Raw genomic sequence first — 26282 nt, 5'->3', positions numbered from 1 at the left:
GGAGGCAAAAGTGAAACTCCTAGATAGGGAGGGAAGGAGAGAGAAACACACAAAAACAAAAAAAACTTCTCACTCAAGGAGAGTCTACGAACTAAAATCCCAATATGCATGCATAAGTCTAACAGTAAGAAAGAGGACTAAAGATATCAATAATTGAAACAAAAACTCACTCCAGACAGAGTTCAATGTATAGAAGTATGACAAACTCTAAAATAAATATATTGAGAATGTTCAAAGAGATAAATGAAAGCAATCTTCCAAAAAATAATAAATTGCTAAACTAAAAAGGCAGGAATGATACAGTATCTGGAGGATAAGGAAAAAAGTACTAACTGAAATATTTAAGATGCAGTAGATGAGATCGCCTTTAGGCTAGATACAGAGATACTTGCCCATAACATAACCCAGAAAGGCAAAAAGACAAAAATATATGACAGACTAGTTAGGAGACAGGAAAGAGAGACTGAGATGCTGCAACGTCTGAGACGGTCACGTGTCCATGGTGCCCAGGACAGTTCTGGTTTAAGTCCATCCTAACACTTCATCTGGACAGTGCTTCTTCACTCAAAAGAGTGTCCTAGATGGAACAATTACGTGATCAACTTACTCAACATTCAACTACAGGAGTTCCATAATAAGAGGATGTCTCAGAAGCAATAACTGAAAAAGGAAATTGCTGACGATTTTCCAGGATTAAGGAACCCTATAAGCCCTCAAATAGAAAGTGTACTCTGAGAACAAAGCATGATTAAATAAAGACAAATCTACACCAGGAAAGGAAGCTACAGAACATCAAGGATAAAATACAATTTTTAGTTAGACTCACTGCAGACTTCTCATCAACAAGAATACAGGTCAGGAAAACACTGAAGAAATACTCTGAAAGTGCTGAGAGACAAACAAAAGTTTTTTATCCAGACAAATCATTTCAGACTTAAAATGAAGAATAACAGAATTTACACCTCACACTCCCTGAGAAACCAGGGGTATAAAATAAATACACAAGAACCTGGAGACTTTAATAAAATATACCAGTAAATAAATTATTTTTGAGTGCTCAAAAAAAGGTAAAAAAGTAAAACAGCAAACAACAATGATGGGGAGACCTTCAAGATGGTGGAGGAGTAAGTCGTGGAGATTTACCTTCCTCCCCACAAATACATCTACCTGTGGAACAACTCCTACAGAACACCTACAGAATGCTGATAGAAGACCTCAGACTTCCCAAAAGGCAAGAAACTCCCTACGTACCTGGGAAGGGCAAAAAAAAAAAGGAAAAACAGAGACAAAAGAATAGGGACAGGACCTGCACCACTGGGAGGGAGCTGTGAAGGGGGAAAAGTTTCCACACACTAGGAAGCTCCTTCACTGGCAGAGACGGGGGGTGGCAGGGGGGAAGCTTCAGAGCCACGGAGGAGAGCGTAGCAACAGGGGTGCAGAGGGCAAAGTGGAGAGATTCCCGCACAGAGGATTGGTGCCAACCAGCACTCACCAGCCCAAGAGGCTTGTCTGCTCACCCGCCAGGGCGAATGGGGGCTCGGAGCTGAGGCTCGGGCTTCGGAGGTCAGACCCCAGGGAGAGGACTGGGGTTGGCTGTATGAACACAGCCTGAAGGGGGCTAGTGTGCCACAGCTAGCCGGGAGGCAGTCCGGGAAAAAGTCTGGAACTGCCTAAGACGCAAGAGACCATTGTTTCAGGGTGCACAAGGAAAGGGGATTCAGAGCACCACCTAAACGAGCTCCAGAGACAGGCTAAAGCCGCGGCTATCAGCGCAGACCCCAGAGACAAGCATGAAACGCTAACACTGCTGCTGCAGCCACCAAGAATCCTATGTGCAAGCACAGGTCACTACCCACACACCCCTCCACTCCACAGAAGCCTGCACAGCCCGCCATTGCCAGGGTCCCTTGATCCAGGGACAACTTCCTCAGGAGAACACATGATGCCTCAGGCTGCTGCAGCATCGCGCTGCCCTCTGCCTCCACAAGCTCACGCCACGTTCCCATTATAATTACCATACCCCTCCTTCTCCCCGGCCTGCGTGAGCCAGAGCCCCCTAATCAGCTGCTACTTTAACCCCGTCCTGTCTGGGTGGGAACAGATGCCAGAGGGCGACCTACACGCAGAGGCGGGGCCAAAACCAAAGCTGAACCCCGGGAGCTCTGAGAACAAAGAAGAGAAAGGGAAATCTCTCCCAGCAGACTCAGGAGCAGCGGATTAAATCCCCACAATCAACGTGATGTACCCTGTGTCTCTGGAATACCTGAACAGACAACAAATCATCACAAAATTGAGGCAGTGGACTTTGGGAGCAACTGTAGACTTGGGGTTTGCTGTCTGTGACTGATTTCTTTCTGACTTTTATGTTTATCTTAGAATAGTTTTTAGTGCTGTTATCATTGGTGGATTTGTTTATTGTTTCTTTGCTCTCTTCTTTTTTATTATTATTACTTTAAAATTTTTCTTATTCTAATTATTTTTTTATTTATTATGTTTTTTTCTTTCTCCCTTTTCTTCTGAGCCATGTGGCTGAGAGGGTCTTGGTGCTCAGGCCTGGTGGCAGGCCTGAGCTTCTGAGGTGGGAGAGCCAAGTGCAGGACATGAGAGCACCAGAGACCTACCAGTCCCATGTAATATCAATTGGCAAGAGCTCTCCCAGAGATCTCTGTCTCAACGCTAAAAACCAGCTCCAGCCAACAGCCAGCAAGCTCCAGTGTTGGACACCCCATGCCAAACAACTAGCAAGACAGGAACAAAACCATACCCATTCGCAAAGAGGCTGCCTAAAATCATGCTAAGTTCACAGTCACCCCAAAACACACCACCGGACGTGGCCCTGCCCTCCAGAAAGACAAGATCCAGGCACAGCCACCAGAATACAGGCACCAGTCCCCTCCACCAGGAAGCCTACACAAGCCACTGAACCAACCTTACCCACTGGGGGCAGACACCAAAAACAACGGGAACTATGAACCTGCAGCCTGCGAAAAGAAGACCCCAAACACAGTAAGTTAAACAAAATGAGAAGACAGAGAAATATGCATCAGATGAAGGAGCAAGGTAAAAACCCACCAGACCAAACAAATGAAGAGGAAACAGGCAGTCTACCTGAAAAAGAATTCAGAGTAATGATATAAAGATGAACCAAAATCTTGGAAATAGAATGGAGAAAATACAAGAAATGTTTAACAAGGACCTAGAAGAACTAAAGAGCAAAGAAACAATGATGAACAACACAATAAATGAAATTAAAAATTCTCTAGAAGGAATCAACAGCAGAATAACTGAGGCAGAAGAATGGATAAGGGACCTGGAAGATAAAATAGTGGAAATAGCTACTGCAGAGCAGAATAAAGAAACAAGAATGAAAAGAACTCAGGACAGTCTCAGAGACCACTGGGACAACATTAAACACATGATCATTCGAATTATGGGGTCCCAGAAAAAGAGGAGAAAAAGAAAGGGTCTGAGGAAATATTTGAAGAGATTACAGTTGAAAACTTCCCTAATATGGGAAAGGAAATAGTCAATCAAGTCCAGGAAGTGCAGAGAGTCCCATACAGGATAAATCCAAGGGGAAACACACCGAGACACATATTAATCAAACTATCAAAAATTAAATACAAAGAAACAATATTAAAAGCAGCAGTGGAAAAACAACAAATAACACACAAGGGAATCCCCCCATAAGGTTAACAGCTGATCTTTCAGCAGAAACTGTGCAAGCCAGAAGGAGTGGTTGGACATAATTTAAAGTGATGAAGGAGAAAAACCTACAACCAAGATTACTCTACTCAGCAGGGATCTCATTCAGATTTGATGGAGAAATTAAAACCTTTACAGACAAGCAAAAGCTGAGAGAATTCAGCACCACAAAACCAGCTTTACAACAAATACTAAAGGAACTTCTCTAGGCAGGAAACACAAGAGAAGGAAAAGACCTACAATAACAAACCCAAAACAATTAAGAAAATGGGAATAGGAACATGCATATCGATAATTACCTTACAGGTAAATGGATTAAATGCTCCAATCAAAAGACACAGACTGGCTGAATGGATACAAAAACAAGACCCATATATATGCTGTCTACAAGAGACCCACTTCAGACCTAGGGACACACACTGACTGAAAGTGAAGAGATGGAAAAAGATATTTCATGCAAATGGAAATCAAAAGAAAGATGGAGTAGCAATTCTCATAACAGACAAAGTAGACTTTAAAGACTATTACAAGAGACAAAGAAGGACACTACATAATGATCAAGGGATCGATCCAAGAAGAAGATATAACAATTGTAAATATTTATGCACCCAACATAGGAGCACCTCAATACATAAGGCAAATGCTAAGAGCCATAAAAGGGGAAATCGACAGTAACACAATCATAGTAGGGGACTTTAACACCCCACTTTCAGCAAAGGACAGATCATCCAAAATGAAAATAAATAAGGAACCACCAGCTTTAAATGGCACATTAATCTTGAGAATGAAAAACGGAGCTGGAGGAATCAGGCTCCCTGACTTCAGACTATACTACAAAGCCACAGTAATCAAGACAGTATGGTACTGGCACAAAAACACAAATATAGATCAATGGAACAGGATAAATAGCCCAGAGATAAACCCACACACATATGGTCACCTTATCTTTGATAAAGGAGGCAAGAATATACAGTGAAGAAGACAGCCTCTTCAATAAGTGGTGCTGGGAAACTGGACAGCTACATGTAAAAGAATAAAATTAGAACACTTCCTAACACCATACACAACAATAAACTCAAAATGGATTAAAGACCTAAATGTAAGGGCCGACACTATAAAGCTCTTAAGAGGAAAACATAGGAAGAACACTCTTTGACATAAATCACAGCAAGATCCTTTTTGACCCATCTGCTAGAGAAATGGAAATAATAATAAAAAAAAAAGCAAATGGGACCTAATGAAACTTACAAAGGAAAGGAAACCATAAAGCAAAGGAAACCATAAACAAGACAAAAAGACAACCCTCAGAATGGGAGAAAATATTTGCTAATGAAGCAACTGACAAAGGATTAATCTCCAAAACATACAAGCAGCTCATGCAGCCCAATATCAAGAAAACAAACAACCCAATGGGCAGAAGACCTAAATAGACATTTCTCCAAAGAAGATATACAGATTGCCAACAAACACATGAAAGGATGCTCAACATCACTAATCATTAGAGAAATGCAAATCAAAACTACAATGAGGTATCACCTCACACCGGTCAGAATGGCCATCATCAAAAAATCTACAACAGTGAGAGGCCCGCGTACCGAAAAAAAAAAGAGAAATCTACAAACAATAAATGCTGGAGAGGGTGTGGAGAAAAGGGAACCCTCTTGCACTGTTGGTGGGAATGTAAATTGATACAGCCACTAAGAACAGTATGGAGGTTGCTTAAAAAACTAAAAATAGAACTACCATATGACCCAGCAATCCCACTACTGGGCATATACACTGAGAAAACCCCAATTCAAAAAGAGGCATGTACCACAATGTTCATTGCAGTACTGTTTACAATAGCCAAGACATGGAATCAACCTAAGTGTCCATCGACAGATGAATGGATAAAGAAGATGTGGCACATATATACAATGGAATATTACTCAGCCATAAAAAGAAACGAACTTGAGTTATTTGTAGTGAGGTGGATGGACCTAGAGTCTGTCATACAGAGTGAAGTAAGTCAGAAAGAGAAAAACAAATACCATATGCTAACACATATATATGGAATCTAAAAAAAAAAAACTTCTGATGAACCTAGGGGCAGGACAGGAATAAAGACGCAGAGATAGAGAACGGACTCGAGGACACAGGAAGGGGGAAGAGTAAGCTGGGATGAAGTGAGAGTAGCATTGACATATATACACTACCAAATGTAAAATAGATAGCTAGTGGAAAGCAGCTGCATAGCACAGGGAGATCAGCTCAGTGCTTTGTGACCACCTAGAAGGGTGGGATAGGGAGGGTAGGAGGGAGACGCAAGAGGGAGGGGATATGGGGATATATGTATATATATAACTGATTCACTTTGTGATACAGCAGAAAGTAACACAACATTGTAAAGCAATTATACTCCAATAAAGACGTTAAAATAAATAAATAAATAAAAGAATGAGAAAGTAGATAGACTTCATGCCGAGGCCCTTGTAGTTAGAAATGAGAAAACTGAAAAAACTATACACAGTACTTTTTAAAAAATATAGCCAAATATATGCATTCTAAATTTGAAGGTAACTACTGAGAGAACTTAAGTATAGGAAAGAGAATAAAAGGGGAAAGTTATCCATTCCAAAGATAACAGATAATAAATGAACCGAAGACAAAGGGTAGTAAGAAACCACAAAATAAAATGTCATAAATTAAGTGTAACTATATTAAAAAAAAATCACAAAAATGTAAGCAGATTAAACTCTTTAAAAGGCAGAAATAATCAGATTAAACAAAAATATCAGGTATAAGACTCATAGACATAGAGAACGGACTTGTGGTTGCCAAGGGCAAGGGAGGGAGGGGAAGGGATGGGCTGGGAGTTTGGGGCTGGTAGATGCACACTACTGCATTTAGAATGGATAAACAACAGGTCCTAATGCACAGCCCAGAGAACTATGCTCAACATCCCGTGATAAACCATAATAGAAAAGAACACAAAAGAAGAATGTGTCTCTATATGTGTATATGACTGAGTCACTCTGCTGTACAGCAGAGACTGGTACAACGTTGTAAATCAACTCTGTGTCAATATTAAAATATATCAGGTATATTATGCTTTTAAAAGGTAAAACAAAAAAGCTTCACAGAAAAAATCAAATGAAGGGATAGAAAAGGTATACCAAAAAATCTGGGAAAGTAAAATTAATGACAGACTAAAAAGAATTTGAGAAATCAAGATTAATATGGATAAAGAGGCTCATCAAATAAAATAAACAGTGCTCTAGGCAGACTTAACTATATGACATCGCGTGCACCTAACAACATAGCCTCAAAAGATATAAAACAACAACTGAAACAGAAGGAAATTTTGACAACTTCACTATCACATTGGGAGATTTTAATAGTGCAATTAAATTAAAATTCAGCAATGAATAACCAAGGAATAAACCTAACAAAAATGTACAAGACTTTTACACAGGGAATTAAGAAACTTTATTGAGAAATAATAAAAAAGACAAATAAATGGAGAGGTAATCCATGACTCTGAATGGAAGACTCAATATTGTAAGGATGCTAATTCTCTCCAAATTTACCTATAGATTCAGTGTAATTTAAATAACCATTCCAAAAGAAAAATTAATTTTCTTTTAACTAATTAACCATATGCAAAAATATATACTGGTCTCCTACCTCACACTAAACACAAAATAAATACCATGTGGATTAAACCCCTAACTGCAAAAGATAAAACTTTAAAACTTTTAGAAGATATTATGAAGTACAGAAAGATTTCTTTTAAAAGACATAAAAATCATAAACTACTAAGGAAAAGACTGATAGATTTGAATATTTTTAAACTCAGCAAAGAATATCATAAATAGAAGTTTAGAAGTATCATCAACAAAATAATATATTGAGATCACCCATGAATAAATCCAATCCAATAGAAAAACAGGCAGAAGGAAGGAAGAAACAAGGGAGGGAAAGAGGAGGGAGGGAGGGAGGAAGAGAGGGGGAAAGAAAGGGAAGGGAAGGAAGGGAAGGGAAGGGAAGGCAAATTTTTAAAAAGAGAAAGCACAAATAGCTCATAAACATGAAAATATGTTTAACCTCATCAGTAACCAGGAAAATGATTTAAATCCCAGTGAGACACCATTTCACACCCTATATGCTGGCAACAATTTTTTAATTGAATGACACCAACTGTGTGCAAGGATGAGGATCCATAGGCACTCTCATGCTAGGCACTGCCTGGTTAAGTTGAGGCATGCACACAGCCCAGGACCCAGCCATTCCACTCTTAGCAGGTGCATCAGGAGACAGGCACAAGAATGTTCACAATAGCCCAAACTGGAAACAACCCAAACAACCACCACCAGTAGAAGTGATAAAACAGATTGTGTATACTCGAGCTATACAGAAGTGAAAATAAAGTATATCAGCATAGATGCATCTCAGAAACAATACTGAACACAGTTCAAATACAGGCAAATTAAATGATACAAACATGGGGTAAACTGTCAGGCAAACCAAGATAATGGTAAACATCAAGTTCAGGATAGTGGTTACCTTTAGGTGAGCAGAGGAAGGACCAGTAAGGGTACTGGTAGTGTTCAGTGTTCTTTGTCTTGGCCTGGGTGCTAGGAACATGGCTGTTCATTTATCACTGTTCTTGCAGTATTACACGCTTGTTTTCACACAGTCTTTTCATAAATGCCGTGTTTTAAATTTTATAATTATTAAAATTAATTAATAAAAATAAAAAGTGCTTTAGTGTTATGTTGTGATAGTATTACCAGACATATTTAGCATATTTTCAACTTGCCTGGCAACAAATATTCTTCTTTTCATTGTGTCCAAAGATAACCGTGTAGCTTTTTGAAGACTGTCTAGTAATTGATGAGAGAAAAAAGCGTAGACCTCTTTACATTCCTGTAATGAGAAATCATATTAAATTTGGTACAAAAAATAAAAACTCTAACACCTCCAAAGCAATAATACAATATTAGAAGTGACATGCGAAAGATGAAAAATAATAAACTATACAATTTCAATTATATTGTAGAAATAAATTCAATCCTAAATTACTTGCTTTTTTAAACAAGTAAGAATACGTGAAAGGTGTGCTTTCATAAACACTCTAGCAAATTATAAGGCATTACTCAAAAGCCAAAATTCAAAAACAGCTAATTGAAAATAATCCTGGTTTGCTCAATATTCAATAATTCACTCAACAAAACTGAAGCACTTAAGTGTGGTGCACTTTTCAATGCTTAGAGGTATGGGCACAAGAGGATATGTATGTAGTCTCCAACCTCAAAAATCTCAGCTTGGTGGATAAACATATTTTAAAATGTATGATACCAAAATACATAGGATGAAACTTCCACTGTCCTGGCACCATGGTTTGTCCCTCTCTGCAAGCCCTTCTTTCCCACCAGAGAAGAAGTAGCCACATTTATTGGTCAGAGCACAGAATAAATATTGAGCCTGGGCAGGAATCTGGGCACTACGTCTTGCTTGCACAGTGATTCACACATCCGGAGCCAGGCTCTGGCCACACTGTTCCTCTCCACCCTACACTCTGACCCTCTGAGTCTGGGTGGGCCAGTCAGGTTGAGTGGAGTCAGAAGGGAGGCCTATCAGGTGTGAACAAAGAGGAATATGATTGGATTGGTCAACTACCAGGCTAAAGTGCAGGCATGACATAATCAGATGTTTACGTTAGACCACTGCGGAAGCGATGTGGAAGATGGATTTGAGAGGCAGAGGCTGTTTAGGAGATGTCTGCACTGATGCAGCTCTAAGTGATCTCCCATTTTGAGAGGCTCTGATGGTACTCAGTCTTGCTCTAAGGACCCCAGCCAGTGTCAAAGGGAATGCAGTTGGAAGCGAAGAACTCTCCTGCTGACCCCCACCAACTGATAGTGGCTGCCTGGTGCATGGTATTGAGAAGCAATCTACAGCTAAAATCTAGACTCAGCGGGAAAGTGTTTCCCGATCAAGTAGTGATAGCATCCTTGAGTCAGAAGGTGAAAGTGAAACAAACGTGTGCTGTTTATTTCCAAGACTGTGTTAGGGTAGGGGTTAGAGAGTGTAAAAGAATGTAAAACGGAGAAAGAATGAAAAGATGAGTACGGGGCTTCCCTGGTGGCGCAGTGGTTGAGAGTCTGCCTGCCGATGCAGGGGACACGGGTTCGAGCCCTGGTCTGGGAGGATCCCACATGCCGCAGAGCAACTGGGCCCGTGAGCCACAACTACTGAGCCTGCGCGTCTGGAGCCTGTGCTCCGCAACGAGAGGCTGCGATAGTGAGAGGACCGTGCACCGCGATGAAGAGTGGCCCCCGCTCGCTGCAACTGGAGAAAGCCCTCACACAGAAACTCAGACCAACACAGCCAAAAATAAATTAAAAATTAAAAAAAATTAAAAAAAAAAAAAGATGAGTACAGAGGATTAAAAGAAAACTGACGGGAGCAGGAGAAAGCAGGAATTAGTACAAATGTGGGAGTGGCATTTAGAGTTGACGCACGACCAGAAGGCCTAAGAAGGATGAAGAATCCCCATGTCTCCTCCTCAACTTTCATTCTCAACACAGCTCAGCATAATGTGAGAATCTGCCCACCTGGGGTTTCTCCTGCGGGAGAGTCCACAGTGTTAATAAAAAATGCAGATCCTTGGACCCCAAGAGAATCAAAACCCGGTCTTGCAATACAGGTAATTCTATTAAAAACAATAACTGAGAACAAAGTTCTCCACTTTGAGTCAAATGGATCGGCACTACAATCCCAGATGTGACATTTACTACACAAGAAAACACAGTCAGTGTGTTGTGTCAGGGGAGATAACTATATAAACTGTAATTGATAGAATAGCATTAAAAGTTGACAGTGCTGGGGAAAACTGTAAGGATTGCTGTATCCTGTCAGATGCTACAGTATAGAATTGAAAATTATATTTTCTGGATTTTGTTATAAATCCACACAGACTGCTTGCAGAACTGCCTGGAAAAAAAAAACCCCACCATTTGGGGTTATCTACAATCCTATGAGTCATAATTCTGTGAAATTGCATACGGTTGCTTTACAATAAATACCTTTTTAAATTCATCTTCTTTATGATTAACATCAACCTCAGGCACAATATTAGTCTCATAATCAGCACTTACACCCTCTTCTGTTTCACTTCCAAAAACAACATGTTTTCTCTGCTCTATAGATAAAAGATAAAACAAAAATATAACAGTTAATACTTGGCATTTGGTTTATGCTATGCAACCAAATCTTCTTAGGAAGGTCCTTCTTAAAAAAATTCTTAATTTAAAAATTAAAAATTTGTTGCTGGGAGAAATCACCCTTGAATTCAATTTAAATCACCCATCTCAACAGAATTAACATTCTATTAAGAAATACACTCTTTAAATATACTGTACTCTGTATTAGTATCTAGAATTAAGAAACATTTAAAGAGGGGTTATTTTACAGGCTCTCTTTCTAAAATACCTGTTTACCTTTTGGGTTTGCCATCTTAAGCTGACATGTTCGTGGTTTTGATACTTCTGATGAAAACTACTTAAACTAAGTGGAAAACCTCTCAGAGAAAGAAGAGATGCAGCGAATACTTGTTTAAGCTGGAGTTTCTCAACCTCAGCACTACTGACAGGCTTTGTTGTCGCAGCTGTCCTATGCCATAGAGGATATTCAGCAGCGTCCCTGGCCTCTACTCACTAGATGCCATCCCCACTCAGTGTGACAGCCAGCATGGTAGAATGCTGTACCAAAAAAAAAACTTAACATAGCAGGCCAGAGACTGCTATCCATGGAAGGGCCTGCTTGCAAGGTTGGTCCCCAGTAAGTATCTATGAACTTGGATTTCAGAGGGGTGCCCACCATTCCCTAATTCATAAAAAGGGCTCACTGTGCCTAAAGTGCAAACAGTGAGGTTTATGTTGAACATCTGCTCTCCTTCTGGGAGTCTGGAATTTTGGTGCCTGTCAGGCACAAGGTGCCTACTTGAGAACGTACCTGTAACACTTGTGATTCAAACATTGTAACCAGCCACATTACCTGGTAACTGTTTTGCTGTTTTCCCACTGTATTTAACTTCATAAATAGTCTCAAATATTGATATAAGTTCTTTGACAGCTTCTTCCACATGCTTACTTTTGTGGTTTAGAACCTCAGCCCATTCTTTTGTGTATGTCTATTAAATAAAGAAATGACTATTAATTTCCAGATACTTAAAACTACTGTGAAATTTATTAATACGACTTCAACTTATCAAACTCTAATGTCATTTGAAAATACCTAGAGATAGTGGCCAATAGCATAATGTTTCAGACCCCAAAGTGTCAATGGCTAAAAGCAGCTTGAGACAGCTGCTAAGTCTCAAGCAAAGAAAAGGAGAAAGAAGAAAAATTCAAAGTTTTTTTTTTTTTTTGGCCGCACACGTGGCATGCGGGATCTTAGCTCCCCGACCAGGGATCGAACCTGCGCCCCTGTAGTGGAAGCGTGGAGTCCTAACCACTGGACTGCCAGGGAAGTTGCAAATTCAAAGTTTTTGACCTTACCTGACTCATTCACACACAGAGATCTACAGTCCTATTCATATGGGCAAAAAGAAAGAAGCCTGAAGGCCTAGGAGATGAAGATGTCAAAGTCGAAAATGAGAAATGGTTTTTAAAAAGGACAATCCAGGGACTTCCCTGGTGGCACAGTGGTTAAGAATCCACCTGCCAATGCAGGGGACATGGGTTCGAGCCCTGGTCCGGGAAGATACCACATGCCACAGAGTAACGAAGCCTGTGCACCACAACTACTGAGCCTGCGCTCTAGAGCCCGTGAGCCACAACTACTGAGCCTGCGTGCCACAACTACTGAAGCCTGCGCACCTAGAGCCCGTGCTCTGACACAAGAGAAGCCACCACAATGAGAAACCTGAGCACCACAACAAAGAGTAGCCCCCACTCGCCGCAACTAGAGAAAGCCCCAACGCAGCAACAAAAGACCCAATGCAGCTAAATAAATAAATAAATAAACTTATTTTTAAAAAAAAGAAAAGAAAAAGAATGAAAAGGACAATCCAAAGTGTTGTTTTGAGATTCAAATGTGATATGGTTTTTAAATGAGCATGATGTTGTATGCCAGGCATCAATTTAAGAGCTTTATGTGTATGAACTCATTTAACTAAATGACAACCTCCTGGGATAGGTAATATTACTGTACCCATTTCACAGATGAGAAAACTGACTCTCAGAAAGAATTAAAAATTTGCCCAAGGTCACACAGTAGGTGGTAAGAATAGGGGTTTGAAACCAGCTTTGCGTGATTCTAAAAGCCTGTGCTTTTTGCATTTTGAACTTTTCTAATAGTGAGCAAAGGCTTTAGGAAGAAGTGGAGAACTAAATTCAGAAAAGAAAACTGGATTATAAAATTGAATAGGCCCTTTAACATACAATGTCCATGCGTCTTAGGAAAGAGAAAAGTAAATGGTAGCAGCCAACTTGGGCCTTCAAAATCACCTCTGCAAAGGAACCCAAGCCTATCTATGCAACCTCTCCTCAGATGAGTCTTGGGAGATCCCATATTCCCTCTGTACTGCCTTCATGTGTTCCTTTCTTGGCTACTAGATTGAGAGAGAGAGACTTGCAAGTTTGTCCCCCCCGATTTACACCACCTCATCTGCATCTGAACCCATCTTCATCTTTTCTCAGTCTCAGGGGAAACGGTGTTCCTCCTCCCACCTGAAGACACTCTCTGATCCTCCCCACCCCCACGAACTCTTCAGATTTTGCTCCATCATTCACTCATTACACCCTTTCTAATTTATTCAACACAGTGTTAAACTTTGGAATGACAATGGTGGTTGAGAGCCACTTCAGTCTAGCAAGGAAAACAAGTGTTAAGCAAGTGGACACTCACAGCTGATCATGGAAGATTGGACACACGTGTTTATTTACACACCCCCTCCACTTGCTTTGAAATTCCCTAAGAAAGAAACCAGACTACTAGTCAAACATGACAGATTAAACATATGTTTATCTTGGTAATCCCATGATATCTCTGGAAACCTAGACAAAATAACAAAAAGTCAGCTTTTATGTTAAAAGAACAGGGTCACAGGAATAAGTGGGAAGATGCCTCATAAATTCTTCTGTATGTTTCCAATGCTATATAATAATAAAGTTAATGGAATTTGATAATTGGTGCGAGGACCACTGAATATCCACTTGCAAAATAATGAAACTAGATCCTGAGACCATACACAAAAACTAACTTAAAATGAAGCATAGATCTAAATGTAAGGGCGAGGGACTTCCCTGGTGGCGCAGTGGTTAAGAATCCGCCTGCCAATGCAGGGGACACGGGTTCAATCCCTGGTCCAGGAAGATCCCACATGCCGCAGAGCAACTAAGCCCTTGCGCCACAGCTACTGAGCCTGTGCTCTAGAGTCTGTGAGCCGCAACTACTGAAGTCCGTGCACCTAGAGCTCGTGCTCCACAACAGGAGAACTCACTGCAATGAGAAGCTCGCGCACCGCAATGAAGAGTAGCCCCCACTCGCCACAACTAGAGAAAGCCCGGGCGCAGCAACAAAGACCCAAAGCAGCCAAAAATAAACAAATAATTTTTTCAGGTAAATAAATGTAAGGGCAAAAACTATAAAACTCTTTTAAAAAACATAAGCATGGATCTTCATGATCTTGGATTAGGCAAATTTTCCTTAGATATGACACCAAAGCAAAGCAACAGCAAAAAAAATATAGATGAATTGGACATCACCAAAATTTAAAACTTTGGGCCTTCAAAGGACACCATCAAGAAAGTGAAAAGACAACCCACAGACTGAGAGAAAATTCTGGCAATCTGATACGGGACTAGTATCTAGAACATATAAAGAACTATCACAACTGAAACATAAAAAGACAGATCATCCAATTTTAAAATGAGCAAAGGATTTGAATAGACATTTCTAAAAGAAGGTACATAGAAGGTTAATAAGCACATGAAAAAGTGTTCGACATCACTAGCCATTAGGGAAATACAAATTTAAGCCACAATGAGATACCATTTTACTCCATTAGGAAGGCTATAATCAAAAACACAAATAATAAGTGTTGGCAAGGATGCAGAGAACTTGGAACCCTCGTACACTGCTGGTGGGAATGTAAAATAATGCAGCCACTTTGGAGAAGTCTACCAGTTCTTCAAAGGGTTAAACTTGGAGTTAACATATGACCCAACAATTCCACTCCTAAATATACACCCAAGAGAAATGAAAACGTGTCCTTTCAAAACTTGTACATTTATGTTCACAGCAGCATTATTCATAATGGCCAAAAAGTGGAAACAACCTATATGTCCATCAACTGATGAATGGATAACTAAAACGTGGTCCATCCATACAATGCACTATTATTCAGCAGTAAAAAGAAATGTAGTACGGATACATGGGACAATATGAATGAACTTTGAAGACACTGTGCTAAGTGACAAAAGAGCCAGTCACAAAATACCACATACTATATGATTCCCTTTGTATGAAATGCCTACAATAAGCAAATCTGTAGAGGCAGAAAGTAGAAGAGTGGCTGCCCAGGGCTAGGAGGGTTGAGAGGAAATTGGTAATGACTGCTAATGAGTATGGTATTTCTTTGGGGGTGATGAACAGTTCTAAAATTGACTGTGAGGGAGGTGCCTGGCTAGCGCTGCTGGCTCAGAAGCTCAGAGAGGGACCTCCTGAAGCTGGTACATCTGAGAGGCACACAAGGCTGATTCCGGAAAGGCTGGAAAAAGCTAGGGCCTGGAACTAGTGGCCACTGCCAGGGTGAAGAGCTATAGCTCATGTAAAGGCGTCAGCAACAAGAGGCAAAACAGGAACGAGCAAGCCCATTCTCTCTTGTCCAGCCTCCTATTGCCCCCACTGCAAAGCCTACAAGGGAGCCAGCTGGCCAAGGATAAATGTAATTTGCAGAGTCATAGAGTAGAAGGACAGATTTGAAGCTAACACAAGGTAGCTTTTTAATAATTAACATAATCTGTCCTACAACCACAATTAGGTACTCCAAGATAAGGAGGACTTGTCATTACTGCAAATAGCCCTGGTTCCCAGTATTGTCTGAAACCACTGGTTAGTGCAAACTAAATTTGTCCCCCCAAATTAGCGTTATATATAGCACGTTTCCAAAACTGATTTCTGTCCAAAGTGTTATCCAACTTGCTTTGTCATTACATATGTTATTCTGTCTTCACTGTAATGGTCCACCTCGTGATAGGCTTGTGGGAAGGCAGCCCATGTGTTACTAGATCTTAGATCCCTCTAGGGCAAGTGACTGGGGCATACTGATTGACAAAGGTGCTCTTCAAAGTTCCACTTCCTGTATTTTGACTTGTGCCATCAATGTAACCAGCACATTCACACTCAGTCACCTTTAATCGATCCTAATTTGCCTCGTTTGTGTGATTCATTTCTTTTTCTATGCACATGAAAGTTTTTTGTTCGTATGTTCAAAGTAAATTTTCTTTGGTAGTGTGAATTTCACCCCACTGAGCAGTGGATAGTGTCAGAACAGTTATGTGCACATACCAATAGAAATGATTTTCATTGTAAAGGAGACAAAATGAAGGAAACCAATGTAGAAATTTCCCTACTCCTTCATATGCTGTTCGTTTATAAGTAAGACCTGGTATGAAGTATATACTGTCGGATTCTAGAATGAGTGAGAAGAAAATGACAAGGAGGAAATTACCCCTCATCCCCAGGCAGGAAACAGGAGACTTTTTTGGAAAATTTCAATTGGTGAAAAAAGACCCACACAGCATTTGAAGGGCTCTCCGTCCTAGAATAACACGGAGCCCAGGAAATAGGGCAGACTCTATTTGCCAACTCAAGAAATAGTACCCCAAGTATATTAGTTAGAGATGCAGAAATAATACTATAAGAATAGCTAAAAAAAAAAAAAAAAAAAAGAATAGCTAAAAGTTAACAATGAGTGCCTTTCCTAGCACCTAGGTTGTGCTCTCCAAATACCATTTTCCACAAGTAACACTGAAAGGTATGAGGGCTGACTGGCAAAATGAGTAATCAGGGCAGGAAATGTGCAAGATAAGCCTAAGATTTCCTACGGTTCCAGGAAGCAGGAAAGCTTTCAAAGACTACTGGAGTCATATCAAAAACATAGAAGCCAGCCTGTAGAATTCCACCGGACAAAGATGAGAAAATTTAAACATAAAAAAGAATAATGACTGCAATGGACTGAATCCCTCAAATATATAATAATCCATATATTCATAATGATCTTTAAATAATTTAAACCGCAATGGGTATTTTAGCCAACTCATTATTTTGAAAACTGGTATATAAAAGAAAAACTGAAGCATTGAACCTGACTTTTCTGTACAAACATTATTTCACAGTAACTAACCAGATAATGAGGGAAATTTCTTCTTTATAGAAATATTTTATCCATAAATGCTAAAATTAGAAAATCAACATTTTGCAATCTCTAGGCAACAATAATGGCTCTAGGCAATAATAATCAAAGGCTGCTAAACTCTTCAGGTGAAAGGTCGGTGGGAAACTTTATGATAATAGATAAAGCTGACTGCACCTCAGCGCACTAATTAACCTTAATATCACGAAAAGGGAAACAGCCTGGTAAAATGTGCCTCCTGATGTAATGCAATAGGAAGTACACAATGTCACCTGTGGACTATTCAGTCAGGAAAAGAAAAAGTAATTGAACCTGAACTGAATCAATCCTCCAGAGCTAATTAAAATATACAGGAAACTCAGGGGATAGAAGAATATGTTAATATGCTAAATCATACTACTAGGATATGATCAGCAAAATTTAGAACATGGAAAATTCTATAGGACAAATGATCCCCTTTCTTCAACAAATGAAGAGCATAAAAAGAAGGAAGATGGAAAAAAAAAAAACTTGAAAAGACATTTCCCCAAAGAAATATACAAATGGTCAATAAACACATGAAAAGACGCTCAGCATCAGTAGTCATTAGGAAAAGGCAAATCAAAACCACAATGAGACTTCGTACCCATTCAGATTATTATGAAAATGCTTTATTTTAAAAATGGAAAATAACAACTGTCAGCAAGCAGGTGGAGAAATTGGAACCCTTGTTGCACATTGCTGGCGGGAAGGTAAAATGGTATGGCCACCGTGGAAAAATATCTGGTGATTTCTCAAAAGTTAAACATAGAATTAACATGTGATCCAGAAATTCCACTCTGAGTATATACTCAAAAGAACTGAAAGTAGGGAGTCAGATAATTATACACTAGTGCTCACACTAGCTTAATTCACAATAGCTAACCCAAACGTCTACCAACAGATGAATGGATAAACACAATGTGGCATATCTATACAATAGAATATTATCCAGCTCTAAAAAGGAATCAAATTCTGATACATGCTACAATATGGATTAACCTTGTGCTAAGTGAAATAAGGCAGATACAAAAGGACAATGTCGTATGATTTCACTTACATGACATACATAGAATAGGCAAATTCATACGGATAGAAAGTAGAATAGAGGTTACCACGGTCTGGGGTGGAGGGGAGGGAAATGGGAAATTATTGTTTAATAGGTACAGAGTTCCTGTGTAGATGATAATAAAAAGTTCTGGAAGCAGATGGTGGTAATGGTTACAGAACACTGTGAATGTACTTAATGCCACTGAACTGTACACTAAAAAAATGGTTAAAATTATAAATTTTGTGTTATGTATATTTTACTGCAATAAAAAAGATACAAGCAAAGAAAGGGGAGATGATGAAAAGAAACTTAAGAGGTATATGAATCAAATGTAATGTGTGAATCTGTTTAGTTCCTAATTCAAACACATCAACTCTAAAAAGAAAGTTTCTACGAAAGTTAAATATATTCATGATCTATGACTATGACCCAGCAATTTCACTTATGGGAATATACCCACCAAAATAGGTGCTTAGGTTCACACAAAAAAAACCATGTACAAGAATGCTCAGTGTGTAATCAAAAGCTATGAACTACCTAGATGCCTTCAACAGTAGAACAGATACATAAATTGTAATAAACTCAGAAATTTAAATACTAGTCAGCAATGAATGAGAATGAAAGAACCCACTATCGCACCCAACTACACAGATGAATCTCACAGACCCTGAGCAAAATAAGCCAGACATAAAGAATATGTGTGGGACTTCCCTGGCAGTCCCGTAGGAAAGACTTTGCCTTCCAATGCAGGGGGCGCGGGTTCGATCACTGGTCGGGGAAGCTAAGATCCCACATGCCTCGTGGGCAAAACACCAAAACATAAAATAGAAGCAATAACACAACAAATTCAATAAAGGCTTTAAAAATGGTCCACATCAAAAAAAAAAAAACTTTGAAAACAAGAATATATGCTGCATGATTCCATTTACGTGAAGTTCAAAAACAGGTAAAGCTAATATACAGTGACAGAAGCCAAAATGGTGATTACTTTGGGGTGGAGGATGTCTGTTGCCTGGAATGGAGCAGGAGGGAACCACTTGCAGTGAAGGAAATGCTCAATATCTTGCTCTTGGATTGGGACTTCCCTGGTGGTCCAGTGGTAAAGAATCCACCTTACAATGCAGGGAACGCGGGTTCGAACCCTGGTCAGGGAACTAGGATCCCACATACCACGGGGCAACTAAGCCCACGCACCACAACTACTGAGCTCGTGCGCCTCAACTAGAGAAGAGAAAACCCACATGCCACAACTAGAGAGAAGCCTGCGCACCGCAGGCCTCAACGAAGATCCTGTGTGCCACAACTAAGGCCTGACGCAGCCAAAAATAAGTAAATTAATAATAAATAAACCTTAAAAAAAAATCTTGCTCTTGGAGAAGGTTACAAGGGTGTGTCGTATGTAAACATTCACTGAATAGTGCACTTAAGATTTGTGCAATCTGCTGTATACACATTATATCTCACACACACAAAAAAAGACATAGGCCTAAAATGAAAAGTAAGCTGAAGCTACAGCTTTTGTAGGTTTTTTCCCCATAACCAAAAAACCACATGAGGCCTTGGATCCCTTCACAAGGGTAGGAGGTTGGAACCCTTCCCCTTCCCCCACATGTCACCAGGCAAATCAAGGGCTACGGTCTCAAGCACAGTTAGCAACCTTGGTTGAGGCTCTGGGATAGACGGACAACGTCTCCCTTGGAAATTTACAACCACTAGCTCACCTCACACAGGTTTAGGACTTGAGATTATATCTATACTACCTTGGAGTTTTGGAAATTCTATCGTGTGAGAAACTAACTCAAACTATCGACTGAGTTGGTAAAACTCCTAGGTACCACACAGGAGCAAATAAAGAGACAGGCTCTCAACTAAACAGACATGTGCAAATTAGCTCACAATCCAAAATATTAAAAACGTGAAGACACAAGCCACCCTGAGCAAGATTTGACAGAGACAGCAAAGAGCAGAATTAGACCTCCAATTTCTTCAGATAATGGGACTGTTATAAAATATATTTTAAATATCTAAATGAAGAAGTAGAATTTAAAAAGAGAAAGGAAGAAGATTATATAAAAGACCACATATATTTGAAAAAGAATAAAAAGTAACTTCAAGAAACAGATAAGTAAATTTGGGTAAATAGAAAATTCAAAGTAAGAGGGTAGAGAGTAGAAGTATACCCAAATATATTGATAGGATAAATGTGAATAGACTAAAATTACCAATTTTTAAAAAACAGAGATTTTTCAGAGTAGATTAAAGACAAAATCCAGCTAAATGTTCTTTACAAGAGAAAACCTAAAATAGGAGAACCCAGAAAGGCTGAAAATAACAGAATACAGAAAGATATATCTGGATAATAATAACCACAAAGAGCTGGTGTAACTACACTGATAGCAAACAAAACAGACTTTAAGGATAAAAAGCTGAACAATGATAAAAGAGAAAAATGGCCAGGAAGATATAATCATTTTAAACTTGCATACTCTGAACACAGGATGTTATCATTGGTCATTTAGTGTTGTCTCCGTTACAGCCAAGGCCCCAACGCTGAGAACAAATGCTTTTAAGATCCTACACATTATGAAAAAGGCAGTTTATCCGAAGGTAGCAGGGGAGGTAACCCTCAGCACATTGCCCGCCTTGAGGTTATAGAAGGGAAGTTTGATCATTGATAGAGATTTGGTAGAAATAAGTGAAGGGAATTTCAAAAGAGCTACTCAGAGACCTTGATCCATGACCTCTACAATCTGGGAATAGAGGGGATTCCCCATGCCTAAGTAGTCCTGAAACAAGAGGCTGGCTGGCTGCCCAAAGTCACAGAAAGGTGTCCTGGGAAGAAGCAGCTGCATTTCCATAGAAAGAGAGGCAAAGGCACCTGTTTCCCATGGGTCAGGTTAGATCCCTTGAGATGGAGCCATCCTTGGTTGTCTTGAAAAGGACATTAGCAAGGTGACCCAAACCAGCAAGGTGGGGGTAGCTGAAGCACAAGGCAGGCAAGAAAGAAAAATGCCTTCACTTTACGTTTTGAACAAAACATAAAGTGAGTGCTTTTGAGAAAGACTATGTTATATGCCAGGCCTCAAAAATGATTAGACAGGGTTCCTGTCTTTGTGCTTTTGAGCCAATGGAGGATAAATAGGTAATCAAATAAGATCACTATAATGTGATGCTGAGGAGGTTAGGTGGGTGCCACCGCCACTGAAGGATTTAAGCCGGGGAGTTTCCACAATCAGCTTTGGTGGCAAGGTGGAGGATGATGGATATGATGGGGCCAAATATGGCGGCAGAGAAACCAGTTAGATCACAACATCACATGCTCAACTCAGATGAGCATTAAAAGCCTGATCTGGAGTTCAGGCTTCTTGAGCATGAGCTTACACGTTCTCCTTGCGTGGCCCTTGCGATAAACCTTTCTCTGCTCAAAAATTAAATAAATAAAAGCATGACCTAAGAAAAGGGTAGTAGGTATGGAAAAGAAGAGGCAATTCAAGCAGAATCTTAGTAAGAGGCAAAACCTGGCTAAGCCCTAAAAGACTGACTGGGTTTGGGGATGCAAGTGAGGAGAGGAGGCTGGATGACGCCCAGGTGTATGGATGACTTAAGGGGAAAGGATGTGGTAGTTAAAACCATGAGCGTAGATGATATTGCCCTGGGAGCATGCACAGAGGAAGAAGAGCAGTGAGCACTGACAGGACCCAAGGGGACTCCAGCATGAGGCTGAGGACATTTTTAAGATAATGTCTAAGGTGTGACCCTGGGCTTGAGCTGTTGATACCTTATAAGTCTTTGGAGCTGAGGATGTCCAAAAAGCCCCCAGAATGTCTAAATGCCATGGACAGAGATTTCTACGTTTAGATTGCAAATTCACATTTTAGGTTTATGAGCCAATATTTCTATGAATAAAATATAATACATAAATGCATACCTCATTGAGTGTCAACATATCTTCTACTCTGGTAGCACCGCTTTCCGGCAGGGAAATTAACACTGTTTTGGCTATCTCCTTTAGAACTGTATCAATATGCATTTCACACAAGTCATTGATCTACCAATGAGAAAACACACATAGAAGAAAAATCCTCTTTCATCCAAAATGCCCTTGAGTTACAAATTGATTTAGAGGGCTATATCTGGAAACTTGCAGCCTGAGACAAGCATAATTTGGTGGGAATTTTAGGAGTACATCTGCGCTTGACATGGAACTGAAGTTTAACTGAGCAGCAACATGTGCCATGACCTCATATGCGTTATCTCCTTCAGTCCCCATTCCAGCCCATGAATCATTACTATCCCAGTTTTACAGCTAGAGAAACCAAGGCTCAGATAAGTCAAGTAACCCAGGGAGGAACACACAGCTGGTGAAACTCAAAGAATCCTACCTCGGTTTATCTGACTCCCAAGCCTCTGGGTTTTGTCCATAACACTATGCTACCCCCACAGACAGATCAGCACATCTAAAAAGATCCGCATGTTTCATGTAGCAAACATATCAGAAATCAATAGACAGTCTCCAACTGGATGACTACCTCATCTAATTAACATCAGATGCCTTAAAATGTAAGCACTCCATCCTGCCATCTTGCACAGTCTACAACTATTCCATTTTCTAAACTACGCTGTGGTGTTGAACCATCGTTTTAACATATTGAAGGCAAGGTAATCTGGGGACAAGAACAAGGCAACCCTAAATGAAAAGGCCCCAAATCAGTTAAAGAAACATAAAGCTTTTTTTTTTTTAACGTAATGGATGTTCTTTTAGTTAAGAGTCACACCCTTTAAAGAGCTTTCATAGGTAATCAAACCATTACTTACAGCCTGAGTATTAATGTATGTAGTTTTTAAAAATGTATCCATCATACCTTCTTTAAGAGTTGATTGAACATATCCAAAACTGAGTCAACTTCTTGAAAAAAGCTTTCTAGTGTTAAAGATGACCATGTCAATATTGTGAGCCCTTGTCTCAACACAGATTCCACCTAGAAAAAGAGAAAAACAGTTTCCATTGTTAAAAAGGAGCATCTGCATTTATTAAAAAGGCTGCCTTTTATTACCTGGAAATATTACAGGCTGTATTTCCTTAATTCTATTTCCCTTCCATTATACCTAGTAAAGGTGACATTTTGTTTTTAATCATCTTTGGCTGTCCATAAAGCAATCATGGATTCTTAGAAAGTGCTCATTATTTAGATTTATTTGTTTTTCAAAGGCAACAAAACTTAAGACAAGAAATCATCCTGTAGGGAAAATAGAGCTATAAAGTTGAAGTAGAAAGAGGGTTTTGGCAAGAATAGATGTTCTAAAATCCATTATCTGTAGAACTGGAATCTAATTTGAAACGACAGGGAAGTCAATATAAGCCTTCAATATTACCAACCTTTTTCACTTTAGGGGTCATCAGATTGACAAACACAGGAGGCACTTCCTGACATAACTCATCATAATACTGCAGAAGACCCTGTTAAAAGTCAAAATGGCATGTTTTACTTTATTTTAAAGCAACAGTCATATTTTGATTCATACCCGGAAGGTTTCATTTTACCTGTTTCCTCATAGCCCTGAAAGATGGAGGCTGACTATTTATACTAATTTGCTATACTTTTTCCTCACCTGTAAATTACCTGGGCATCCCCTTTAAACAGTAAGTCATTGGAGATTCCTAGATTTACATTTTTCATAATTATTATTTGTCTTTCTAGATTTATGCCATTTTAAACGGTTTGGACAATTATTTTTTCGTTATGTCTGTCATTACACATTTTCACCCTTTCTGTTCCCTGTCTTCTGACATATTACAGCATACTTATCACTGATGCCACACTTGTTTTCTTGAATCAGAATAAATGTACACACAAAGCTATTCTATTTTCTTTTAGATATTTTTTACAGATGAACCATGATGATCAATTTTTTACCATTTTGTAACTTATTGCACTGTGATGGGAGATGTGGTTTCAAGTTAATTCTTCCCCAAATTAATAATATGAAACTGTTGCAATGTTTACTTAATAGCTTCAAAGTTATTAATTCCTTTCCTCCTTTTCTCTTACTTGTAGTTGAACTTTTATTTACACTTGACACTTGGCAAAGGACTTTGACTTTCATCATATTATTCAATACTAACTAAAATCCTGTAAGATTCAATGCATGTGATATTAACCTCAATTTATAAACAGTACTTTGACATTCAGTCATGTAAAGTCGCAACTAACCAGTACGAAAACCTAGGGCTTTTGATGCTGAAGCCAAGTTTTCACAATGCCAACATTCCTCTGAGGTTTTTTTTTTTTTTTTTTTTTTTTTTTTTTTTTTCGGTACGCGGGCCTCTCACTGTTGTGGCCTCTCCCGTTGCGGAGCACAGGCTCCGGATGCGCAGGCTCAGTGGCCATGGCTCATGGGCCCAGCCGCTCCGCGGCATGTGGGATCTTCCCGGACCAGGGCACGAACCCGTGTCCCCTGCATCGGCAGGCGGACTCTCAACCACTGCGCCACCAGGGAAGCCCTCCTCTGAGGTTTTTTAAAGGAACATTTATTTATCTATTTACTGGCTGCATTGGGTCTTCCTTGCTGCACATGGGCTTTCTCTAGCTGTGGTGAGCGGGGCTACTCTTCCTTACGGTGCACAGGCTTCTCATTGCGGTGGCTTCTCTTGTTGCGGAGCATGGGCTCTAGGTGCGCGGGTTTCAGTAGCTGTGGCTCGCAGGCTCTAGAGCGCAGGCTCAGTAGTTAACGGCACACGGGCTTAGTTGCTCCGCAGCATGTGGGATCTTCCTGGACCAAGGATCGAACCCATGTCCCCTGCATTGTCAGGCGGATTCTTAACCACTATGCCACCAGGGTAAGTCCAGGTTTTTAAATATATATATGTGTGTGTGTATATATATGTATATAATATTTTGGTAAGAGCTAAAACTATTAAACTCCTAGAACAAAGCATATGCATACATCTTTGTGACCTTGGATTCAGCAATGATTTCTTAGAAATGACACTAAAATCACAGGGGACAAAAGATAAAGTAGATAAATTGGACCTTATCAAAATTTTTAAATGTTTGTGCTTTAAAGGATACTATCAAGAAAATGAAAAGAGGGGACTTCCCTAGTAGCACAGCGGATAAGACTCTGCGCTCCCAATGCAGGGGGCCCGGGTTTGATCCCTGGTCAGAGAACTAGATCCCACATGTAGGCCGCAACTAAGAGTTCGCATGCCACAACTATGGATTCTGCATACCACAGCTAAGAAGCTGGCAAGCTGCAACTAAGAAGCCAGTGAGCTGCAACTAAGGAGTCCTGGAGCCACAACTAAGGAGCCCACCTGCTGCAACTAAGACCCAGTGTAACCAAATAAATAAATAAATATTTTTTAATAAAACCCATTCTTAATTAGCTTGGCTTATAAAAAAGAAAAAAGAAATGAAAAAATCCACAGAACAGAAGAAAATATCTGCAAATCATGTTTCTGATAAAGAATTTGAATGTATAATGAATTCTCACAACTCAATAATAAAAAAAGACAAATAACTCAATTTTTAAATGGGTAGCGATTTGAATAGACACCCCGCCAAAGATCTACAAATGGCCAATATGCACATGAAAACATCCTCAACATCAACAGCCATGAAGAAACGCAAATCAAAACCACATGCAAATACCCCTTCACATCCAAATGATGTTTAAATGAAAGAGACAGACAGTTACAAGTGTTGGCAAGGATGTGGAGAAAGTGGAACCATCATCCACTGCTGGTGCACATATAAAATAATGCATGCAGCCTTTTTGGAAAACAGAGTGTGTCAGTTATTCAAAAGGTTAAACATAGAGTTACGAAGTTAATGAAACCCAGCAATTTCACTCCTAGTTTATATTCTTAAGAGAATGAAAATATATGTCCACTCAAAAGCTTGTATACAAATGTTCACAGCAGCATAACTCATAATGCAAAAAAGTGAAAATAACCCAGATGTCCATCAACTGATGAATGGATGCCTAAAATGTGGTATAACCACACAATGGAATATTATTTAGCCATAAAAAAGAATAAGGTACTGATCCATGGAACAATATGAATGAACTTTGAAAATATTGTGCTAGGTTAAAGAAGCG

The 26282-nt window shown here is 39.7% G+C and overlaps 1 protein-coding gene across 1 annotated transcript in view; it reads right to left on the bottom strand.

The window, feature by feature from the left end:
• Positions 1-26282, bottom strand: part of DNAH8 (dynein axonemal heavy chain 8) — a 323349-nt gene that overhangs the window by 238623 nt on the left and 58444 nt on the right. Inside the window, exons 19-24 of the mRNA XM_032647945.1 lie at positions 23557-23637; positions 23042-23158; positions 22108-22227; positions 11746-11881; positions 10776-10891; positions 8507-8613 (exon numbers count right to left, since the gene is read on the bottom strand). Of these exons, the coding sequence (XP_032503836.1) occupies positions 8507-8613; positions 10776-10891; positions 11746-11881; positions 22108-22227; positions 23042-23158; positions 23557-23637 (677 nt within the window). The remainder of the gene's footprint in view (positions 1-8506; positions 8614-10775; positions 10892-11745; positions 11882-22107; positions 22228-23041; positions 23159-23556; positions 23638-26282) is intronic.

The sequence above is a fragment of the Phocoena sinus genome, chromosome 11, assembly GCF_008692025.1.
Source record: "Phocoena sinus isolate mPhoSin1 chromosome 11, mPhoSin1.pri, whole genome shotgun sequence".
NCBI classification, from domain to species: domain Eukaryota; kingdom Metazoa; phylum Chordata; class Mammalia; order Artiodactyla; family Phocoenidae; genus Phocoena; species Phocoena sinus.
This window is presented reverse-complemented; position numbering and strand designations above follow the sequence as displayed.